At 41.2% G+C, this 22,686-nt stretch overlaps 1 protein-coding gene across 4 annotated transcripts in view; it reads right to left on the reverse strand.

The window, feature by feature from the left end:
• Positions 1-6,327: 6,327 nt before the first annotated feature.
• Positions 6,328-22,686, reverse strand: part of Clhc1 (clathrin heavy chain linker domain containing 1) — a 32,387-nt gene continuing 16,028 nt past the window's right edge. For 3 of the 4 annotated variants that reach the window (XM_059275190.1, XM_059275191.1, XM_059275193.1), the window contains 6 exons: positions 21,890-21,974; positions 18,945-19,051; positions 14,819-14,993; positions 11,487-11,689; positions 7,255-7,434; positions 6,328-6,641 (listed from right to left, as the gene is read on the reverse strand). In XM_059275190.1, the coding sequence (XP_059131173.1) occupies positions 6,448-6,641; positions 7,255-7,434; positions 11,487-11,689; positions 14,819-14,993; positions 18,945-19,051; positions 21,890-21,974 (944 nt within the window). In that variant the 3' untranslated portion in view covers positions 6,328-6,447. The remainder of the gene's footprint in view (positions 6,642-7,254; positions 7,435-11,486; positions 11,690-14,818; positions 14,994-18,944; positions 19,052-21,889; positions 21,975-22,686) is intronic. The other variant, XM_059275192.1, reaches the window with a different exon arrangement.

The raw sequence follows: 22,686 nt of genomic DNA on the forward strand, positions 1-22,686 counted from the left end.
ATAGATACTTGGGAACAGCAAGGAGGTACTGACATGGATTTATAAGGCCGTGGGAGTACCAGTAAAAAAAAGAAACAGAATGAAACACATAAATAAGAATATCTTTATTTTGTGTGTGCATGTGGAGGTCAGAGGTAGACATGAGTCATTCCCCACTTTAATATTTGTTGAGACAGGGTCTCTGCTTGCTGTGGGATGGTCTATATGTCAAATGTGTTGCTGATTGGTCAATAAATAAAACACTGATTGGCCAGTAGCCAGACAGGAAGTATAGGCGGGACTAACAGAGAGAAGAATTGAGAGAACAGGAAAGTGGGAGGAGACACTGCCAGCCACAGCCATGACAAGCAGCATGTGGAGATGCCAGTAAGCCACAAGCCACGTGGCAAGGTACAGATTTATAGAAATGGATTAATTTAAGATATAAGAACAGTTAGCAAGAAGCCTGGCACGGCCATACAGTTTGTAAGCAATATAAGTCTCTGTGTTTACTTGGTTGGGTCTGAGCGGCTGTGGGACTGGCAGGTGACAGAGATTTGTCCTGACTGTGGGCCAGGCAGGAAAACTCTAGCTACATCTGCTGAAGCTGGAGTCCACTACTTTGGCTAGATTACCTAGTCAGCAAGCCCTAGGGACACTCTTGTTTCTGCCACCCCAGGACTGCTATTACATGGGCTACACCTGGCTTTTTATATAAGTATTAACCGTCCAAACTCAAGTTCTCACGCTCCCACAGAAAGCACTTTACCAGCTAAGCCATCCTCTCAGATCCAGGACGTGTGTGTGTGTGTGTGTGTGTGTGTGTGTGTGTGTGTGTAATGAACGTAGTTTTTTACTAAAGAACACAACCAATTATAACTATTTGTTATTGATAACTTTGTATATGCAGTAGCTATTCACTGATTTAACTTTGCAAAGTGCTTTTTCCCCCAAGGAGTAATGAAGTTGATGTGTTGTGGACATTCTGTGCATTAGAGCAAATTCAGATAGCAACTAGTAAGACTTCTAACTTATGTGTTAGCAATCTAACATGATTCTAGTCACCTGAATTGGGGGGAAGTACTAATTGGGGGAACAGGCAAGTGAGTCCCTGAGGCTTGCTGGCCAGCCAGCGTAGCTCACTTAGTGAGCACCATGTCAGTAAGAAACCTCGTCTCAGAAAACACAAAGTCAACACCCAAGGTCGTCCTCGGTCTCCACATAACAAGATCACACACGTGCACATGCATCTATACACATGTGCACACACACACACACACACACACACACACACACACACACACACGCTGTCTTAGTTAGGGTTTCTATTCCTGTGAAGAGACACCATGACCACAGCAACTCTTGTAAAGGAAAACACTTAACTGGGTAGCTTGCAGTTCAGAGGTTCAGTCCATTATTGTCATGGTGGGACATGGTAGTGTGCAGGTAGACACGGTGCTGGAGCAGTAGCTGAGAGTTCCTCATCTTGCACAGGCAACAGGAAGTAGTCTGAGACACTGGGCATGACTTGAGCATATATGAGACTGAAGTCCACCCCCACAGTGACACACTTCCTCCATAAGGCCACACCTACTTCAGCAAGGCCACACATCCTAATAGTGCCACTCCCTATGAGATGATGGGGATCAATTTCATTCAAACTACCACACATACATAATTAATTAATTAATTAGCTAAGTGTTTTAAAAGTGATTAATGGTCATTTGTTAATCTAGTATTTAAGAAAAGTCCTAAGTGCTAACAAAATTATACCTACTTATGAGACCATATTTATATATACCTACCCCCAAACAACTTGAAAAAACAAAGAAGAATAAATGCATGCAGATTTCACAGCCAAGCCATGAAGAGTGACCATGGGAACACTGTATAGATCCACACTGGAAAAAACTTACAGGTCTATTTATGGAGTAATGGTAGCACACTTATAGAATGGAGAAATGAGAATGAACAACTACAACCATAAACAATATGGAAAAATCTCACAAAAAGTAAAAAACAAAAGTAAGTAGACACACAAGAAAGAATGCATTATTTACTTAAATTTCAAAATCAGGAAAAAAGTCATTAATGGCATGAGAAGTTGAGTAGCTACTTTTGGGAGGAGAACAGGAAGCTGGAATATTCTGGGAAGGTTCTATCTCATCATGTGGGGGTTAGTTATACAGATGTGTTTGCTTTGTGAAAAATTCCAAAACGTGTTACATAATTTTGTGAATGTAAGCTAGAGTAAAGTGAATTCACAAGATTAACATCAAATATGAAAATTCTAGGTTTGCCTAAGATAGATTCAATCACCAACTGTTCATTGAACAGTTATTTTGTGCCTGGTACTATTTTTTTTTTTTTTTTTTTTTTAGTTTTGGCATTTCCGTTGCCAAGATTTATTGACTCACCCCGGTCTTATGGGAGGCTTCTCCCTGGATCCAGTGTTTCCTGCAACTGCTTCCCAGGCAAAGCTCTCAACTCCAGGGTGTGTAAGCCCCCTGTGCTTTGGAAACTGTTGCTGGGTGCTTTGGAGGCATCTCTAGCCAAGGCTGCTGCCGCTAGGAATCTCTGGCTGTGGTGACATCCTGTGATTGGATGTGGAATTGCATCTTGGGAGTGGTCCCATCTTCTGTGGTTAAGGGTTTTTTTTTTCTCCACCCCCCTCGTTGCTTTATCTCTTCCCTTCTTCTTCTTCTTCTTCTTCTTCTTCTTCTTCTTCTTCTTCTTCTTCTTCTTCTTCTTCTTCTTCTTCTTCTTCTTCTTCTTCTCCCCTGTAGACTCAGCTTTGCTGCTGGAGAGGCTGGTCCATTTGCCCCCACCCCCACCCCCCGGGGGGGGGAGCACTTTTTCAGACCTGGTGACACGTGGTCCCAAGTCGCAGGAAACCCGTGCTTTCAAGGACAACCCTCACCAGGTCAGAGCCAGGTTTTTTTCGTGTGTAAGTGGAGCACTCTTTAGGAGTGAGCCTGTCCCAGACGCGGCAGATGCGTAAGGGGCCTATTGCAGTTGAACAGCTTCTGCTGGGGTTGTGGGAATGTGTTTGCTTCCTTTGGCCCCTGGGGGAAGAAAGACAGAGGCTGGGGCTATCAGGGGCAGGCAGGGGCAATGTGACACTTTGGGGACAGACACCTTGGGCTAAAGCCTAGCTGTGTCTGTTCTCAGCTCCTTCTTGGACCGTCCACCCAGAACCTGTCCTCTCTTGAGCAGAAGTGGTTGGTGTGCTTTCTGATCTACGGTTAGCACCTGGGCTATGCATGACTGAGGGCCTCATTTCTTCAAGTCTTTACAACACTGTGAGGGACAGGTCACACACAGCTTTAGAGGTGACCTGCCCTAAGCAGCATGGTCCTGGTGTGTCCAGCCTGGGTTGTGACCTGGTGTGTCCCCATGAGACCACAGCCCTGCTGCCTCCTCCCCAGTGTTGTGGCATAATCAAGATGGTAACTGAGTTTTGGTTTGGTTTTTTGACACTATAGCCCAGGCTGACATCAAATTCACTAGATATAACATATTAAAAATGACTTGGAACTTCTGATCTTCTTGACCTCAAATTCACTTATAGAATATATTAAATTTATTTAATATAAAATATGCTTAATATGAAAATATATTAAAAATGCCTTTGAGCTTCTGATCTTTCTGACTTGGCCTCCAAGTGCTGGGATCACAGGAATGTATCACCATGTCTGGTTCATGGCTTCCTGCATGGTGGCTGGATAGGCACTCTACCAGTTCCAGAGCTGCCGTTTTGTGGGGATACCTTGCTCAACCCTAACTTCCTGATATCCAGTCTGGGTATCCAGAGCAGGGTAACCCAGGTCTAAAGCTGTTACCCCTCTTGAGGTCCCCTGAGGCCCAGTGGTGGCCTGTCCAGGAGGACCTGCCTCTTGCTTCTAAATAGTCAGCGTAAAGGGTTCCTGTTGGATTCTGTCTTTGCTTTGGAGAGCAGTGGGAAAGCTCATGGAGGAGAGAAAGACAGACCCTCTGCACATTCACTTTCCCCAGGCCAGTGTTCCTGTGCATGATATAAATATTCATTCTAGAAACTTCTCTTGGTGATCCAGCCCCTCCTTGAACCCAGGTGGTTCCAGTTGTTTGGGTGCATCTCTGCTTCTGTAGAATGTGCGACCCGGGTCTGTGCTTGAGAGGCCCCTTCCTGTCTGGGTGATGTCAGCCTTCTAAAACCTCTTTTTTATTATTTTTTTAAATTTAACTTAATTTTATATGCATTTATTGTGCCAGTGGTGCTGGGTTCCCTGCAACAGGAGTTACAGACAGTTGTGAGCTGCCATGTGAGTGCTGGGAATTGAACCCGGGTCCTCTGAAGAGCAGCCAGTGCTCTTAACTGCTGAACCACCTCTCCTTCTAAAACCTCATTGCTGTCAGTCTCCTCTGACTTTTGCAGGGTCTCTGTCTGAGGCCACGCCCCCGCTGCCTGGTACTATTTTTTATTTTGGTGATAAAATGGAAAATGTTTGTGTCTGGATTATGTTCTTCCCAAATTTACATGCTGAAGTCTTAACCCATAGTACAACAGAATGTGACCTTATTTGAAGACATAGTCAAATTAAAGTGGGTGGACTCTAATTCAGTATGAGTGATGTAACACATATATATACATGAGATGTAATACCTATATATGTTATTATATATTTACATATTATATGTTTTATATATTATATTACACACACACACACACACACACACACACACACACACACACACGAGATAGCCTCACTCTGAAGCTGGTCTGTGACTCTGTGTGTAACTTTGTTCACCTCAGCCTGTGGAGTGCCACCATGTCCAGCTAACTAGTATATTTATAAGGACAGAATATGGACACAGATATACATGAAGAGAAGAGGATGTGAAGAGACACAAGGAACCAACTCTGTAAAATGTGATGAAGCACACTTTTAATCCCAGTATTCAGGAGGCAGAGACAGGACAATTGCAAGTTTAGACCAATCTCAGCTATATACCAAGTTTAAAGGCAACTTGAGTTTGCATAGGCTCCATTTCAGAACCAGGGGTTGGAGACACAGCTCAGTGATTCACCACAAGAACTGGAAGCTGTTCTGATTGGTTGAATATCTATTCTACTTGATTGGTACCCATGCCATACCGATTTTTAAATATTTTGAATTTCATATCTACCCATAGTAAAGAATTCTAAAATTTCAAATACTTACTCAAACACTTGGAATTATTTAAAAAACAAAAACAAGGGGCTGGAGAGATGGCTCAGCGGTTAAGAGCACTGACTGTTCTTCCGGAGGTCCTGAGTTCAATTCCCAGCAACCACATGGTGGCTCACAACCATCTGTAATGGGATCTGGCGCCCTCTTCTGGTATGCAGGCACAACACTGTATGCATAATAAATAAATAAAATCTTTAAAAAAAAAAAACAAAAAAAAACAAAAAAAAAAAAACCTCTTGTTGTCTTAAGGGGGGTTGTTTTTTTCTTGTTTTATTCTATTTTGTTTGGTTTCTGAAAGACTCTCACTATGTAGTCCAGGCTGACCTCAAACTCATCACCTTTCTGCCTCAGCCTCTTGAGAGCTAGGATTTTAGCATTTACCATTGTACCCAGTACAAAATTATTTTAAAAAAGATATATTTTCCATGCCTAAGAGTACCCAAAGTTCAGCCGGGCTTTGGTGGTGCACGCCTTTAATCCCAGCAGTCGGGAGGCAGAGCCAGGAGGATCTCTGTGAGTTCGAGGCCAGCCTGGTCTACAAAGCGAGTTCCGGGAAAGACACAAAGCTACACCGAGAAACCCTGTCTCGAAAAACCAAAAAGAGTACCCAAAGTTCACTTTTTTGCAATCTGTTTAGTCTTCCCTTTAAGTAAAAACATGCCAAGATTCTAAACTTCAGTAGGAGTCTGACCTTCACCATATATAAATGGCAAAAGTTAGTGTGCATGTATGCAATGTGTGTGTGTGTCTCCATGGAGATAGACAGATATCAAAGAATGGAGCCATCTTTGAATCAGTAGAACAAAATTAGTCGTTTTCTTCCCAGCACATCCAGTCTTCAAATAATATTCTACTTTTTTTGTTGTTGTTGAGGCAAGCTTGCAATATTTGACATTTAGAAAGTCAGTGTAGTGGTAGAGCATTACCCACACCTTCTTCAGTTCTAGGTATCAAATTAGACAAGAAGTGTGACTATTTGGACATTAGCTTGTTCTAAAGTAGAAATGCTTATGCTATCTTTATGCAAAGTTATACTCCTGGATTTGCTCAAGATTTGCTATAAGAAGTGACAACATGGTCGAAAGGAAGCGATGGTTTCGGTGTTTCAAGATCAAACCTAAACATCGTAACAGAAGTGTGACTTGTTGCTGAGAGTGTCATACTCAACATTTATTTTTGTTAACTATGCTAAAACCAGTTTGCCCAGCCAATGCCTAAAAATGTTGTACAAGCGCCCTCAGCTGGTTAAAATATAGAACTACCAAAAAACATGCTCCATTAAGTTGATAGAATCATCTTCAGAAATTTCTGAAACTCCAGCTTGGGATCGAAGAATGAACATGATGTCATTAAACAAATTTTCAAAGCCATTCTGTAAACAGATATCTGCTATTTCTTGCCACTTTTCCAAGGAGCAAAATGAATCAGTCATCAGAAGATGTTCTACTACATCTGGGAAAAAAAAAAATACAGTATTACACTACAGGATTTCTTCTTACTTGATAATCCATACTTAGCAATCTTAAACAAAACAAATAACCCATAAATGTTGGAAGCAATATCTGGATATGATTTGATAATATATGAGTGTGGTTTTGAGTGCTGTTCTGGATCACTAAAGTAATTTATTCAATTGAAAAACTCTGTTAAAGATTTCTTTAGAAAAGTACTTTCACCAGGCAGTGGTGGTGTACACCTTTAATCACAGCACTCAGGAGGCAGAGGTAGGAGGATCTCTGAGTTTGAGGCCAGCTTGGGCTACAAAGTGAGTTCCAGGACAGCCAGGACTAAACAGAGAAACCCTGTCTTGAAAAAGAAAAAAGAAAAGAAAAGTATTTTCATTCCTTTCTTACACAATGGAGCAAAGCCCTTTGTTAGGGACAGACAAGCAACAAGGGCAGACAGATCAGACACACACACCAGACAGCTGACAGGCCACAAACCACAATCTACAGACCGAACACAGAGAGAGTAGTGGAGAATTCAAAGTCTGACTCGCTCTTGGTCTACAGCACGCCAAGCAGAATCCCTTGTTCATCCCTCAGTGCATTATGGATACACTTACCTTTCCCACCTTTACTGATTTCCTGGAGTAACTTGATGCCAACTTTTTTCATATCCACAGAAAACAGATGAAGGACAGCAAGCCCAAAAGATAAAAGTGGTGGTTTTCCATTCCTTTCTTGAGTAAGACATATAATTAACTCAATTTGGGGACACACTGTTATTAGTTGTATCAGGTCATCTGATAGTGAAAATGAAAAACCAAATGACCATCCTGTGGTGACAAATCAACTAGACATAAACAGCCATGTGTGCTCCTGCCACACATACTTCTAAGTCCCCCTTTGATCCCAATGGAAACTCAACAGTATTCTCTTCAATCTTAAACAAAATAAGAAAAAAGGAAGGATAATTCAGAGCAAGGAGTATCTGAAAATATATATTAGATAATATTAAGGAAAAGAATTGTGTTGGCGATTAGGAACTTGACTTCTAAGCACAGACTCACTAGTCATTCTATCTTTGTGACTCTGTTTTCATACCTGAAAAGTACTACAGTTGTAAGAATTTATAACATTTTATCCAACACTAGGTGGGGTTTATGTTGTCTGTTTTTAAGTAATAAAAAAATAAAGTAGTCAACTTTTTAAAATGATTTACTTATGTGTGTGCATGTATGTGGATGTGTGCACGACTCCCGGTTTCCCCTCCCCATTTCTCCCCTTGTCAGCTTGAAGCAGTCTCAGGAACTGAGCTCCCTTGTTCCTCAACTTGCTATCAATAACTCACTCTTCTATAATAATCAAAATGGAGGAATGTTAATATTCTGACCTGCACTTTGGAAACCAATGTTAGTATTCCGACCCGCCCTTGGCGCTGCCCTGCATCCTGCATTCCTCATTTTAAGGAAAAACTCCTCTTCTGCTCTCTTTCTTCCCCACCATGAGGTAAGCATACCTCCGCTTTTTTCCTCTCTTCTCTTCTCTTCCTTTCTGTCTTTCTATCTCCTTATCTTTATATTAGAATAAACTCTTTCTGTGCAGATGAAGCACCTGGGTTGTGACTGAATGTCCACCACCACCACCACTGCCACCATGCCTGCACGGTGTGTCCCACCCGCCGCTGCCCCTGCATCTGCCCAGCATGCCAGCATGTTTCCCTGCACACACAGGATACCCTTGAGGTCCCACATGCAATATATCATAACAAATACCAAGGTTCTAAATAGGAAGGAGAATTACATCTCAAATTATTACAACATAATTATTTCAGAATATAATACATGATTAGGAGGACACAGTAATACGGCAGTCAATTGTGCTTCTGTGCACTTATAGAATGTAAATTTTTCAATAAAAAAGAAACTTCACTTGTGTGTGTTCATGTATATGTGTGTGCATGTAAGCATGTGTGTGTGCTTATGGAAGCCAGTGGATTACTTCAGGGATCGGTTTCAAGTACTGCCCATTTTGTTTTTTAATTTGTCTATTTAAATTTGTGTGCATGTGTATGGTGTCTTCCCTGAATGTTTCTTTGGACTACCTCAACAAAGGAGAGAAGAGGGCATCAGATCCCCTGGGACTAGAGTGACAACGTCCTTTAGAAGAATAGCTCTCAGCAGCTAAGCCATACCCAGTTTCTTTCTTTCTTTCTTTCTTTCTTTCTTTCTTTCTTTCTTTCTTTCTTTCTTTTTTTTTTTTTTTTTTTGTTCTTTTGTTTGAGACAGGGTCTCTCTGGCTAGTCTGGAACTCACTACGAAGGCCAGGCTACCCTTGAACTCACAGAGATCTGCCTGCCTCTACCTCTGAGTATGTACCACATACCTCTGAGCATGCACCACATACCCAGCCCATACCCAGCTTCTTAACATAGGATGAGATCAGACTCAGGTTGTTACATTTGCAAGACAAACTTTTTTGTGGACTAGGCCATCTGTCTCCCTAGGCCTGAAACCTTACATTTTGTTTAATAAAAATTCCAAGCATAATATACCCATATTTCATATCTAAACACTAATATAATTCTTTAACATGGAAAAATAGTACAGAAACTGAAACTGTATCCTTAATTAATAATACAATACATAATTCACTCAACAAATTTTAGTAGAGTGGTCCCCTCTGTTATTGTATAGTTATTGACAAATGTCCCTGTGTGCCTTAACCTCCCCAGGAAAACATGAACTGTTTCTGTCTGTAAAGCAGATATTATAACAAATGTTACTTCAGATTCAACAGGATTAAGTGAAATAATGCACATAAGCAGCTTCTCCTACTCTCAGTAATGTCCGATGTGCAGTCATCAGTGAATGATGACATTAAGAGCTTTAAAATCCATACATTGTAAGTAAAAGTAAGTTCACTACTTGAAAAATGATCAGACTCAACAGCCATATACGTCCTTTTTCCTGGAAATATTGCTTAAAATTGCTATGTTTCTGTCTGCTTTGCAACTTCTTTATTTCTTTTTTTCTATTTATTTATTTGTTTGTTTTTGTAACTTCTTAAAATAGAGACATAACCTAAAAATGGAGATTGGCTTAAGCCTGAGAAATGGGAGCTGTCTGTTAATATTCTGACCCCTCAACCTCTCTCTCCTTCTCTCTCTCTCTGTGTCTCTCTCTTTCCTATCTTTCTCTTCATCTCTCTATTATAATAAACTCTCCATGTGGATGCAGCATCTGGGTTGTGAATTACTGGCCACTGCCATGCCCACATGGCGTGCATCTGCCCATCCTGCTGCTGCATCTGCCCAGCATGTTTCCCTGCACATACTAGATATCCTTGGGGCTCCCCTCATGCCATAATTCATAACAGTCAGGACTGTAGGGACCTTATGAAAAGTTTCTGCACCCCAATATTGAGCCTCTCCTCCAACACAGTAATCCAAATCAAACTGAATCAAACCAAATTAAGAAAAAGTCCAGGTTTAAATGAGTAAAATGCTCCCAGATGATTTTTTGGCCCCCAGAGAGGAGATGAGGAGAAGAGACCAAAAAGCCACGTGTCCTTCCTCCAGGAGGGGGGGCAGTTTAAATACCCTGTAGGAGTGGTCTTGAGCATCTCTCAGGGAGAAGCCACCATTTGGCAGGTTTTCTGAGATGAGGCAGGGTTTGGGGGGTTTAAGGTTCATAGTAACAGATCTGTTCTTGCTGGGTGGTGGTGGTGCACACCTTTATCCCAGCTGCTGGGGATGTCTTTCTGTATGCTGTGAATGTGTTGCTCTGATTGATTGATAAATAAAACGCTGTTTGGCCAGTAGCCAGGCAGGAAGTGTAGTATAGGCGGGATAAGCAGAGAGGAGAATGCTAGGAAGTGGAAGGCTGAGTCAGGAGAAGCTGCCAGCTGCTGCCACCATGAGAAGTAAGATGTAAAGATACCAGTAGGCCACGAGCCACATGGCAAGGTATAGATTTATAGAAATGGGTTAATTTAAGATATAAGAACTAGATAGCAAGAAGCCACAGCCATACAGTTTATACATAATATAAGTCTCTGTGTGTTTACTTGGGTCTGAGCAGCTGCGGGCCCGAGTGGGACTGGAGAAAACTCCAACTACACCCTGTACTCAGGAGGCAGAGGCAGGCAGATCTCTGTAAGTTTAAGGACAGCCTGGCTTACAGAGCAAGATCCAGGCCAGGCACCAAAACTACACAGAGAAACCCTGTCATGAAAAAAACAAAAAAGCCGGGCGGTGGTGGCGCACACCTTTAATCCCAGCACTTGGGAGGCAGAGCCAGGCGGATCTCTGTGAGTTCAGGCCAGCCTGTGCTGCAAAGTGAGTTCCAGGAAAGGCACAAAGCTACACAGAGATACCCTGTCTCAAAAAACAAACAAACAAAAAACAGAAAAAAAAACAAAAAAAAAAAGAGATCCGTTCTCTCAGACCATATTCTGTTATGGGCTAGGTATCAAAATTATGCAATGAGTATTATTTCACCAATACTTCATTTATAATTATTATAACACATATATTATTATATATACATTATATATGAAAAATTCAGTTATTTTAAAAATCCTTTATATAGTATATTCTATCATATGAAGTAAATTTGTCTTTAATACTACATATTTCTAGTAATAGCCACACATCAAATGTTTCCTTTGAGAAAAGGCATAATGTATATCATGAAATTCAATTAACTCTATCTTATTTTCATATAAATTTACAAAAGTAATCTCCTATCAGTATGTATAAAAATACTTTATAAGGTAAGTTTCAAACAATGCCAGCTCCTATGAAAGATTTCAGAGCTAAACTGTATATAAGTAAGTAGGCTTTTTTACTTACCAGAAGTAAAGTCCTTGAACTGTTGTATATGTTCCATGGCCTCATGAATCCGACCCTGTTTACACAGGCAAAGAAGAGCTTTCTTGTGTAGACCACATTCATTGTAGATGAGCTGAGCTAAAGCCAAACAGCTGGGCTTCTGGTATGTGTTCTGCTCCCCATAAGCAAAAATAATATCCCCAGCCTTCTCAGAAAATGTCAGCCTGAAGCAAGCAGATCGTCAAGGCACATGTCAGGGAACTCCTGATGAGTAGCTGAGACTCAAATACCTGAATATTCAGAACTCTAAGAATGGATTATAAATAACCTATAAGAATTGTAAGTCAATAAGCAATTGATAATGAGGTAGAAATTAAACGCATTTGAGACTGGCAAAACCAAAAACAATCAAAACTTACTCCTTTGTTAAAGTCTATAAGCAAGACTTAAACTCCCTTGCAAAGACTGACAGAATTAAAATTGCCAGGTAGGCAAATTCTGCATGCAACTCAGGGGAGATCTCAATGCTCTCATAGGTTACCTAAAGTCTGTTTAGATTCTGTAGAACATATTAATTTATTAGACGTTAGACAGTGGGAACAATTTTGGCTCATAATTAGACTTGCAAACATTTGCACTAAAAGGAAACTCCATTTCCCCATCATATCCTGTTTTCCTGAAGTCCTCATGTGCTCCATCCACCCCAACATTCAGCTCTAAGTGTGTCAGCACCTGTTTGTTTTAATGTTACAGATAATAAGAAGGAAAGTGGGGAGGGATACACTCTCCATTAGGAGACACTGAGGAAGCAGTTCTTTTCAAACAGTTCAACTAAACCACTTCATTCACTACAGTATTTAAATGTGCCTGCTTATATACAACTACAGTGAACCAACCATCTGTACTATCTCACTAACAGTACTTGGTTCTCAGCATAAGCCAAAAGAACATTTGGGCATGGCCAGAAAAATCACTTCTAATTAGTGCTTATATGGAAATTTTGCTTTAGTTATGTTTTTAATTAATGGATGCAAAATGGCAGGGCTCACATAATACTGGTGGTGTTTGTATACTTCTAACAAAATGAAGGTAACATTAAATGAAATCCTGATACCTCTACAAAATGTCTCATAATTGAACATGCTGTAAATAAGGAATCTGTTTTTATTGGGGTAGAGAGTGGATGGGTAGTTCAAGAACCAGAAGTCTTAATTTTTCTTTATAAACCAACCAAGTTGAAGGTATGAAAGGCCGGGCCCATCCCTTAAGGTAGAGCAGCTCCCAGCATGCTTTGTCTTCAGTGCAGCTAAGGCTTGGCTACGTCCTTCCCTGTGTGGCTGCACTCAGCTTTAAGAGGAAGCCCAGAGTCTCGTATCCATCCTCAGGCTATCTCAGACTCTGATTCTACATAGGCAAGCCTACACACACCAGCACAAATCTACCAGTCTGTGGGAGACCTGACTTCAAGAAACCGCCACCTGCTGGCTTAAGTGTTCTTCAAAACTTCTCAGTGTAACCACAGCCTTTGTAGAATATTATTTTAAGATGTGTTACAATTGTTTATGCTGTGGAACATTTGTTTAATGACGCAAAGCTGTGTTGCATTCTTTTATGTTGCATTTGTTTAACTCTGTGAAGTTGTTTTACTTTGCCTGTCTAAGGCACCAGATAGTCTAATAAAGAGCTGAGCTGCCAATATCGAGGCAGGAGAAAGGATAGGCAGGGCTGGCAGGCAGAGAGAATAAATAGGAGAAATCTGGAAGGAAAAGAAGAAAGAGCAAGAGAACAAGGAGAGGAGGATTCTAGGGGCTAGCCACAGCCAGCCATGGACTAAGAGTGAAAGTAAGATATACAGAAGTAAGAAAAGGAAAACGCCCAGAGGCAAAAGGTGGATGGGATCATTTAAAGTTAAGAAAAGCTGGCAAGCAAGAAACAAGACATTTGCCGGGCGGTGGTGGCGCACGCCTTTAATCCCAGCACTTGGGAGGCAGAGCCAGGTGGATCTCTGTGAGTTCGAGGCCAACCTGGGCTACCAAGTGAGTTCCAGGAAGGCGCAAAGCTACACAGAGAAATCCTGTCTCGGAAAAAAAAAAAAAGAAAGAAACAAGACATTTATAAGAAAGAATAAGCCTCCCTGTGCGATTTATTTGGGAGCTGGGTGGCGCCCCCCCCCCCAAAAAAAAGCCAAAAGAGTTAAGAGTAAATAAACAATCTGTGGTGATATTTTATTTGTGCTGAAATGTGGTGATATTCTATTTGTATATTAATAAATAAAGTTTGCCTGGAGATCAGAAGAAACAGCAAGCTGTTTTAAGTAAACACAAAAGGCAGTGGTAGCACACACCCTTAATCCTATCACTTAGCAGGCAGGGTCTCTGTGTTCAAGGCCACAGTGGGGAACAGAGCCAAGCGTGGTGGCACACGCATTTAATCCCAGTACCAAACGTAGAGACCTGGAGGCCTGTACAGACAGATAGTGACAAGGATGTGAGGTAGTTGGGCTAAGATAGCCAATGAGAGGGCAGAACAGCAAGGCAATAAAAGCCTGGGTAGACAGGAAGTTGTGGCATTTGGAAGCTGCAGAGCTGGTGAGATAAGGCTGGTTGGTGGCTATCCTATTTCCCTGATCTCTAAGGCTTTCACCCCTATATTTGGCTTCATGTTTTTTATTTAGTAAGACCATTTAGAAATTCATCTACAACAATCAACAACACATGGCTGATGTTATTCCTCAATATGTATTGTCTCCTAGGTTATAATACATGTGTCCATAGCCTGTCTAAAATTGGGTTCCTTGCCTTTTCCCTCCCAAGAAGTGTGCTACTGACTAATCCTTCTGTGTCCATGTCACTCAACTTCCATCTACTGTTTTTTTTTTTTTAAGATTTATTTATTTATTATGTATACAGAAGAGGGTGCCAGATCTCATTACAGATGGTTGTGAGCCACCATGTGGGTGCTGGGAATTGAACTCAGGACCTCTGGAAGAGTAGTCGGTTCTCTTAACCTCTGAGCCATCTCTCCAGCCCTCCATCTACTGTTAAACTGCCATGTTTTATCTTGTAAACTTCACTGAAGTGACTTTGAGTATGAGCTCTTTGTGACTGGGCCTTCATAGGCACTTTCTAATTAATTTCAACAGAGAACTGAAGTAAATCCTAAAACACAGTGTTTATATCAAACCACTATCTGGATGTAGTGTGACAAGCCTATAATCCCAACAGGTAGGAGACTGAGGCAGAGGTTAGACCTGGAAGCCAGTCTGGGCTATACTGGGAAACTCTTCTAAGTCAGAGAAAAACAACCATATTAATTATACGTTAAAATTAAGTTTGCAGCTTCAAATTGCTTACTTTTCCTGGGTGACCCAGTGTGTAACTAAATCAAGCCGTTTTTCAGACAATCCACATTTGATTCCCTCCAGGGTTAGGTCAGCATTAATAGGACGTTTAAAAGCATGACTCGTACTAAATATAGCCTCAAAAAACAAGAGTAATGGGAGAGGCTTTCCTCTAATTTTTCCAATAGCTATGAAAAGAAAAAAATGAGAAGTTTGAGTCAAATATATTAAGAATTAGTTTGCCTTTTCTTATTTCATATTACTACTTTAATTTCTGTACAGTTTCTAACCCTTTAACAATGGATACAGAATACTTTTTTTTCTTATTTTTTTTTGGGGGGGGGGGTTTCAAGACAGGGTTTCTCTGTGTAGCTTTGGAGTCTGTCCTGGAACTCACTTTGTAGACCAGGCTGGCCTCGAACTCACAGAGATCCACCTGCCTCTGCCCCCCAAGTGCTGGGATTAAAGGCATGCTCTACCATGGCCAGGCTACTGAATACATTTTACATTTTATAACAGTATCATTATGTATTGCTATGTACCACTATATGTCATCACAATGTAGGCTACATGAGGATGAAGGCAGAGACTGCAGTGATTTGTCTGCAAGTCAAAGGATGCCAAAGTTACTGAGAGCCACCAGAAGCTCAAATATTTCCCAGTTCACAAAAGGCAAGCTGTAATCAAGACAACTATCCATGGCTGGAGAGGTCATAGACCTTAGAAGAGCAAGACCCTACTATAGCTATTTTCATAAGCCAATAGAACTTCTAACTGTATTCTAATACTTATCCATACAGGTAAGTGCAGCTCTCATCCTCATCAAAGTAACTTCATTTTGCAGCAGATGGAGATTATTACAAAGATCCACAACTGGTCAAAATGCAGAGAAAAGGAGACTAAGGTGCCTAACCTCAAATGATACATCTACAACAGAACCCCAAAGGCTTAGGAAATCACAGAAGAGGGTACAGGAAGATTATAAGAGCCAAGGCCAGGACTCCTTCAGCTGATACTGTCTTCTAGACATTACAGGGAAGCTGCACCCATAGAATCTCAACAATATGGTTGCCTAAAAAAAAAAAATCTGTATAAGTCGAGCATTGGTGGTGCACACCTTTAATCCCAGCCCTTGGAAGGCAGAGGCAGGCAGATCTCCGTGAGTTCAAGGACAGCCTGGTCTACAGAGCGAGTTACACTGAGAAGCCCTGTCTTGAAAAACAAAACAAAACAAGAAGAGGCCATGAATTTGAGAGGAAGAGAAGGACGTGAGAGGAACAGGAAATGGGAGAGTGTGGAGTGGAAATGATACACAGCATTCCTGTATGAAAAACATTAAATTAAGAAGCCAACTGAAGGCTGGGTGGTGGTGGCGCACACCTTTAATCCCAGCACTCGGGAGGCAGAGCCAGGTGGATCTCTGTGAGTTCGAGGCCAGCCTGGGCTACCAAGTGAGTTCCAGGAAAGGCGCAAAGCTACACAGAGAAACCCTGTCTCGAAAAACCAAAAAAAAAAAAAAAAAAAAAAAAAAAAAAGAAGCCAACTGAAGCAATACTTTCTGAATAAGGTAGAAGTCTCTAGTAAAGACAGACTCTAGGGGCTGGAGAGATGGCTCAGCGGTTAAGAGCACTGGCTGTTCTTCCAGAGGTCCTGAGTTCAATTCCCAGCAACCACATGGTGGCTCACAACCATCTGTAATGAGATCTGGTGCCCTCTTCTGGCCTGCAGGGATATGTGCAGACAGAACACTGTATGCATAATAAATAAATACATCTTTAAAAAAAAAAAAAAAAAGACAGACTCTAAAGAGCAAAGACTAAGCAGTCAACAATTAACAGTCACACTGAGGCAGATATTACCACAATCCTTGAGCAAGACCTCCCCACCCTTACAGTGGCACATCCTAAGACTCAGAAGAAGGGAAGTACACGAGTAAAGAAATGAACTCAGGTCCTCAGCCCGGGGGCAAAGCACCTTCACCTGCGGAGCACTTTATCAGTCTCATTGTGTTTTCTCGGTGTCTTAGTGAAAATTAACTGACCATTATGTTTGGGATTATCTGTGGCCTCCCTATTCTATTTCACCCCCTCTGTGTCTGGTTTTTCAAGGGATTTTGCAGTATTAGGAATTGAACCAGTGCCTTCCACACGCTAAGTAAGCACTCTACCACAGAGCTAAACCTCCAACCCTTTTAAATTGTATTTTGAGACAAGGGTCATACTAAGTTGCCAAGGCTGGCCTTGGACCTGTGATTTTCTTGCCTCTGCCTTCTCAGTAGCTAAATTACAGGCATGTGCCATTACAACCAGCACTTATCTGTTTTTATTCTAGTGGGATACTGTTTATTACTGTAGCTTCATAATATAATTTTGAATTAGGATGTGTTACTTCGCCAACTTTTTCTTCTCTCAGTATTGATGTGGGTACTTGAGGCCTTATGCTTCTGTACAAATTTTAAGATTCTTATTAAATTTCATGAAAAAGCTATTGGGTTATAGATATATATTGAATCTCTATACTGCTTTTATTCTTTTTTTTGTTTTGTTTTGTTTTATTTTGTTTTTTGTTTTTCAAGACAGGGTTTCTCTGTGCCTTTCCTGGAACTCGCTCTGTAGACCAGGCTGGCCTTGAACTCATAGAGATCCGCCTGCCTCTGCCTCCCAAGTGCTGGGACTAAAGGCATGTGCCACCACCGCCTGGCCTTGCTTTTATTCTTGGTGTCTCAATAATATTTAATCTTTCAGTCCACAAGCAGAAGGTATCTTTCCATTTATTTGTGTTTTCCTCAATTATTTAGAAACCAAATTTGAGATTTAGAAGGCAAAATCCCATGAAGGGCTCCAGGTTTTAAGGGTTTCTGGTGGCCTGGGATGAATTCCCTTCCCCTCATTTTGGGTTGGTCAGCATAGACAAGTAAGAGTGGGCTGACTGGCTGGCAGCCCATGTCCAGGGCCTGCCTGGGACATGTCCTAGAGGCAGGTCAGCTGGAAGGGGACATGGGGGGTTACTTCTAGAAATATTCTACTTGTTTATTTATGGCCTCCTTCCCCACATGTCTGCTTGTCACGGTGCTATTAGAGTTCCATATTTCCTGATAGTGAGGCCCTGCACCCCAAATAATAATAATAATTGTTATTATTAATTATAAATTATAGTATAATAATGCCTACTGCATGCTCTATTTATAGAAAAAACTTATCTATGGTTACTTAAAGCAAACTAGTGGTTGCATGGAGTCTGGGACTGTGGACAATAGCTGGTGTGAAGAATGCGAAGACTGTCAATGGACATGAGGGGCCTTTGTGGTGATGATGTCATGGGTATGCCCATATGACAATGTCATGGGCAAGTACATATGTCAGTCTTAGCATATTATGTACTTTAGGGGCTGGAGAGATTGCTCAGAGATTAAGAGCACTAGCTGCCCTTCCAGAGGTCCTAAGTTCAATTCCCAGCAATCACATGGTGGCTCACAACCATCTATAATGAGATCTGGTGCCCTCTTCTGGTGTGCAGGCATACATGCAGGCAGAACATTGTATACATAATAAATAAGTAAATCTCTTTAAAAAAAAATTACATACTTTATATGTAGAATTTGGGCTGGGGTGTATGTCAGTGGTAGAGTACTTGCCTAGCATGTATGAAACCTTGTGTTTTATACTTAGCATCATACGCCAAAAATGTATGATTTATGTATGTCAATTTACCACACAAAAAAAGCTTATTTAAAAGGATATAGAGCGCCGGACAGCGGTGGCGCACACCTTTAATCCCAGCACTCTGGAGGCAGAGGCAGGCGGATCTCTGTGAGTTCGAGGCCAGCCTGGGCTGCAGAGTGAGTTCCAGGACAGGCACCAAAGCTACACAGAGAAACCCTGTCTCAAAAAAAAACAAAACAAAAATAATAATAATAATAAATAAATAAATAATAAAAATAAAAGGATATGGAGCAAATTTGACAAAAATTAATATTATAAAATCTTGACGATGAGTATATTAATAGTTTCCTCATGCTTTTCTGTATATGAAATATTTCATAATTTAATTTAGAAAATTGAATTAAACTCCTAGTATTTCATTCTATTAAGAAAAAGTAAAGTATAATTTGTATATGTATTTCAGAAAAACTTGCTTACCCTTAAATTTATTCATTGTACCAATATTTTGAAGAATTCTTCTTGGACTGTTTGCTGCAAAACAAGCTGCCTTCTCATATTCACCAAGAGAGATTAATTCATTGAACCTACATTGAAAACACATTTCAATGATACACAAAAACCAAATATTAGAAATTAAGTACAATGGTACAGTGGGAAACAAAACTAATCCTGTAAGTTATGACTACATTTATCCATTCAGTTCTTCTCTAGAGTTCTAGGGTTGTTTTGACCTGTTTGTCTAGGGTTAAATTCTCACCTTCTGAGTAACTTTGAACCTGACCCTGAACTTTGTCCCCACAGGTCCCACATAGAAAACAGGAAGGAAGAACAGAAGTCAACTTATACTGAGCTGGGCTTCTTTTCCTCACAGATCACCAGGAAAGAGCTGTCCGCTTAGAGTTGAGGAAATAACGGAACACAGATGCAGCGCAGAGGGAGTACCAGGAGGAGTTGAGAAGCAGACACTGCTCTGTCGTATCAAACTCCCCATGACTGCAAGCAGAGATCATAGCTCATGAAGCCTTCACTCTTCCTCCTCTACACACAAAGGTCCCAACTAGCCGTTAGGAAAAGAGGAGTCACACAGCGTGACGAAGGGTTGAACAAAGTGGGAACACAAAGTAACAGGAAGCAAAATGTTTAAGACTGTGGACCTTGGGGACGAGGAGCACACCTTTAATCCCAGCACTCGGGAGGCAGAAGCAGGTGCATCTCTGTGAGCTGGAGGCCAGCAAGGTCTACAGAGTGAGATCTAGGACAGCAAGGGCTACACAGAGAAACCCTGTCTCAAAAACAATAAACAAACAAAGAAACAAACAAAAAGACTCTGGCCCTTAGCAAAGGTTTTCCTCTCATATGAAAACCTGGAGTAGTGCTATGAAAACTCCATAGTAGCTGGAGTCAGCTGGAGAAATGGCTTAGTCTGTGAACTGTTTGCCACCCAGCACCCCCCAACATACTTCTCGTCCCTACGCTGACAAGGCAAAGGACCCCTCAGTGTTTAGTGAAGCTTGGTGACCCGTGTAAAGGGGGATGGAAAGACCTGACTCCACAAAGTTTTCCAGGGACCTCCACTCACATTAATAATATAAATAAGTAAATAAATTAGATGAAGAAGCAATTGAAGAATGACACTCAACACTGACTTCTGGCTTCTACACTCATGTGCCCTCACTCACCTGTGCATGCACATACAAACAAATGCACACAAAAAATTAAAAATTATGTTAAATTTGGGCTGGAGAGATGGTTCAGTGGTTAAAAACACATACTACTCTTGCAGAAGACCTGTTTGATTTCCTGCATCGACACTGGGTGGCTCCTAACCATTTGTGACTCCAAATCTAGGGGATCTGACTCCTCTAGCATCTGTGGGCACTGAAATTCATACGCAAACTCATGTATGTAGACATACTTAAAAATAATAAATATTTCAAAAATGATATTAAAATTTAAAATCCTAGTAGACTCAGAGAAATATAGAGTATAAGAACATAACAGAGTCTTTGAATTGTCTTTACCCACTTCTTTGTACCATAACAACAAACAAATCAGCAAGTGAAAACTGGATGTTACATATGCCGATGACATTACTCTGACAGCTTGTAAATTAACCGTAGAATACTTTACATCTCTCTCAGATAATACATACAGAGCATGCATTAGCTCACTGCTCACCACTCTTGGCTGTGGACATAATAATCCAGCTGCATCAGGTCCCTAGCCCCTTGACCTCCCTTCAATGATGGTCTGTAACCTGGAATTATGCAAGAGATTTCTAACTATCCTATTAGTGCAAGGGCCATACAATGGCTCAGCGAGTTCAGGTACTTTCCACTATGCCTGACAACCTGAGTTCCCTTCCCAGGACCCACATGGTAGAAAACATAAACACTCCTACAAGTTGTCCTCTGACTGCTATGCCCCCTACCTACCCACACAAAATAAGTAAATAAAGTGTAATTAAAAATAAAAATAATATATAGTAACAAGTAACTTAATATATCATAGAATAAAAATATTACAAAAAGATTACACTAGCTATAGCAATCTAAAATTATATGATAAATTCATAGGTTTTCATAAAAATCTATGAAAAAAAGAAAATTCTAACTTTTCTAAGTCAACTGGAACAGGTTTTTCTTTTTCCCAGTTTCCCTCCCTCCTCTCTCCCCATTCCCTCCCCCACCTCCTGTCTACTACTCTCCACCCACCCCCATCCACTCCTCCTCCAGGAACAGAATGTTTAAATTACAAAAGACAAACCTGCCAGCCAGCATTCAGGAGGTGGGCAGGAGGATCAGTAGTTCAAGGTTGTCCTGCACTACACAGTGAGGCTTTTGGGTTGCGAGATATTATCTCAAAACAAACAAACAAAAGTAAAAGCAACAACAAAAACCCACCCAAAACAAATAAACCCAGAATACAAATGATGATGTGAAGGCAATACAGACCCCATCTTAGGGAAGGGCCACCATCTTAGACCACCTGCTGTACTCAGTTCCAGGAAGGACTTCAGCAATGTGCCATGACAACAGATACAGAGCAGTATGCTCCTGCAGACATTCTGTCTGTGGTTTATGGCCCTTGAAGTTATCTAGATAATCCTGCTGAAGAGCCCAGATAATCCTGCTCAGTAAGTTATGGTTTTGTGCCCAAAGTCTAGACCAATAGTTTCAAAAAAAATCACCTTGCCCCATATCCCTTCTACCCAATCCCAAATGCCAAAGCATGTAATTCCCAACTTGGGTTTTCCCTATAAAAACTCTTTTGGGCCCGCAGCCACTGCCACATTTCCCTCAACCTCCCTGGCAGTGGCCCAGGTTGAACCTGACAATAAAAGAACCCTTATGTGGTTGCATCGGAAACCAGCTCCTTGGTGGTCTCTGGGGGTTTCCTGAAACGGGTAGAACAATACTTGCTTTTCAATGTAGTAAAGCATAATTATAGCTTCTTTTGTCTTGCTTGGGTCATCTTCAAATAGTTCATCAACAATGATTTCATCACCTAAATATTGAAAGGACAATTTGTAATGATATGTAAGGCTGTTTAGCAATAGGAAATACTAAACATGTTTAGAGCCAACAACTTACTACTTTGGTTTCGAAAGGGGTTACTTCCCTCCTTCCCTGGCCTCATTCTGAGGATTAAGACTCAGGTTTTTTTTTGTTGTTGTTGTTGTTTCCTCTCTTTCTCATTTTTTAAATCTTTTTAAAAATTTTATTTATATTTCACATACATTGGTGTTTTGCCTGCATGTCTCTGTGAGGGTGTCAGATCCCCTGGAACTGGAGTCAGAGTTGTGAGCTGCCATGTGAGTGCTGGTAATTGAACCCTGGTCCTGTGGGACCCACTGAGACCTCTCCAGTCCTAGGTCTTCTCTCTTTGCCTTACCAAGTCTACTCTTTCAGCAATCATCTGTCAGGTGCTGAAGGAAGAAACCCATGGGGTAAGAGAGAGCTAGAGGAAGTAAGTGTATTTTTAAAACTCAGCCTAGAAAACCCTTTAGCTCTGGAGGAAGTGCCTTCTACTGTTTGTGCTAATTAAGAAGACAGACGAGCCGGGCGGTGGTGGCGCACGCCTTTAATCCCAGCACTCAGGAGGCAGAGCCAGGCAGATCTCTGTGAGTTCGAGGCCAGCCTGGGCTACCAAGTGAGTTCCAGGAAAAGGCGCAAAGCTACACAGAGAAACCCTGTCTCGAAAAAACCAAAAAAAAAAA

The sequence above is a fragment of the Peromyscus eremicus genome, chromosome 10 (genome assembly GCF_949786415.1).
Source record: "Peromyscus eremicus chromosome 10, PerEre_H2_v1, whole genome shotgun sequence".
NCBI lineage: Eukaryota > Metazoa > Chordata > Mammalia > Rodentia > Cricetidae > Peromyscus > Peromyscus eremicus.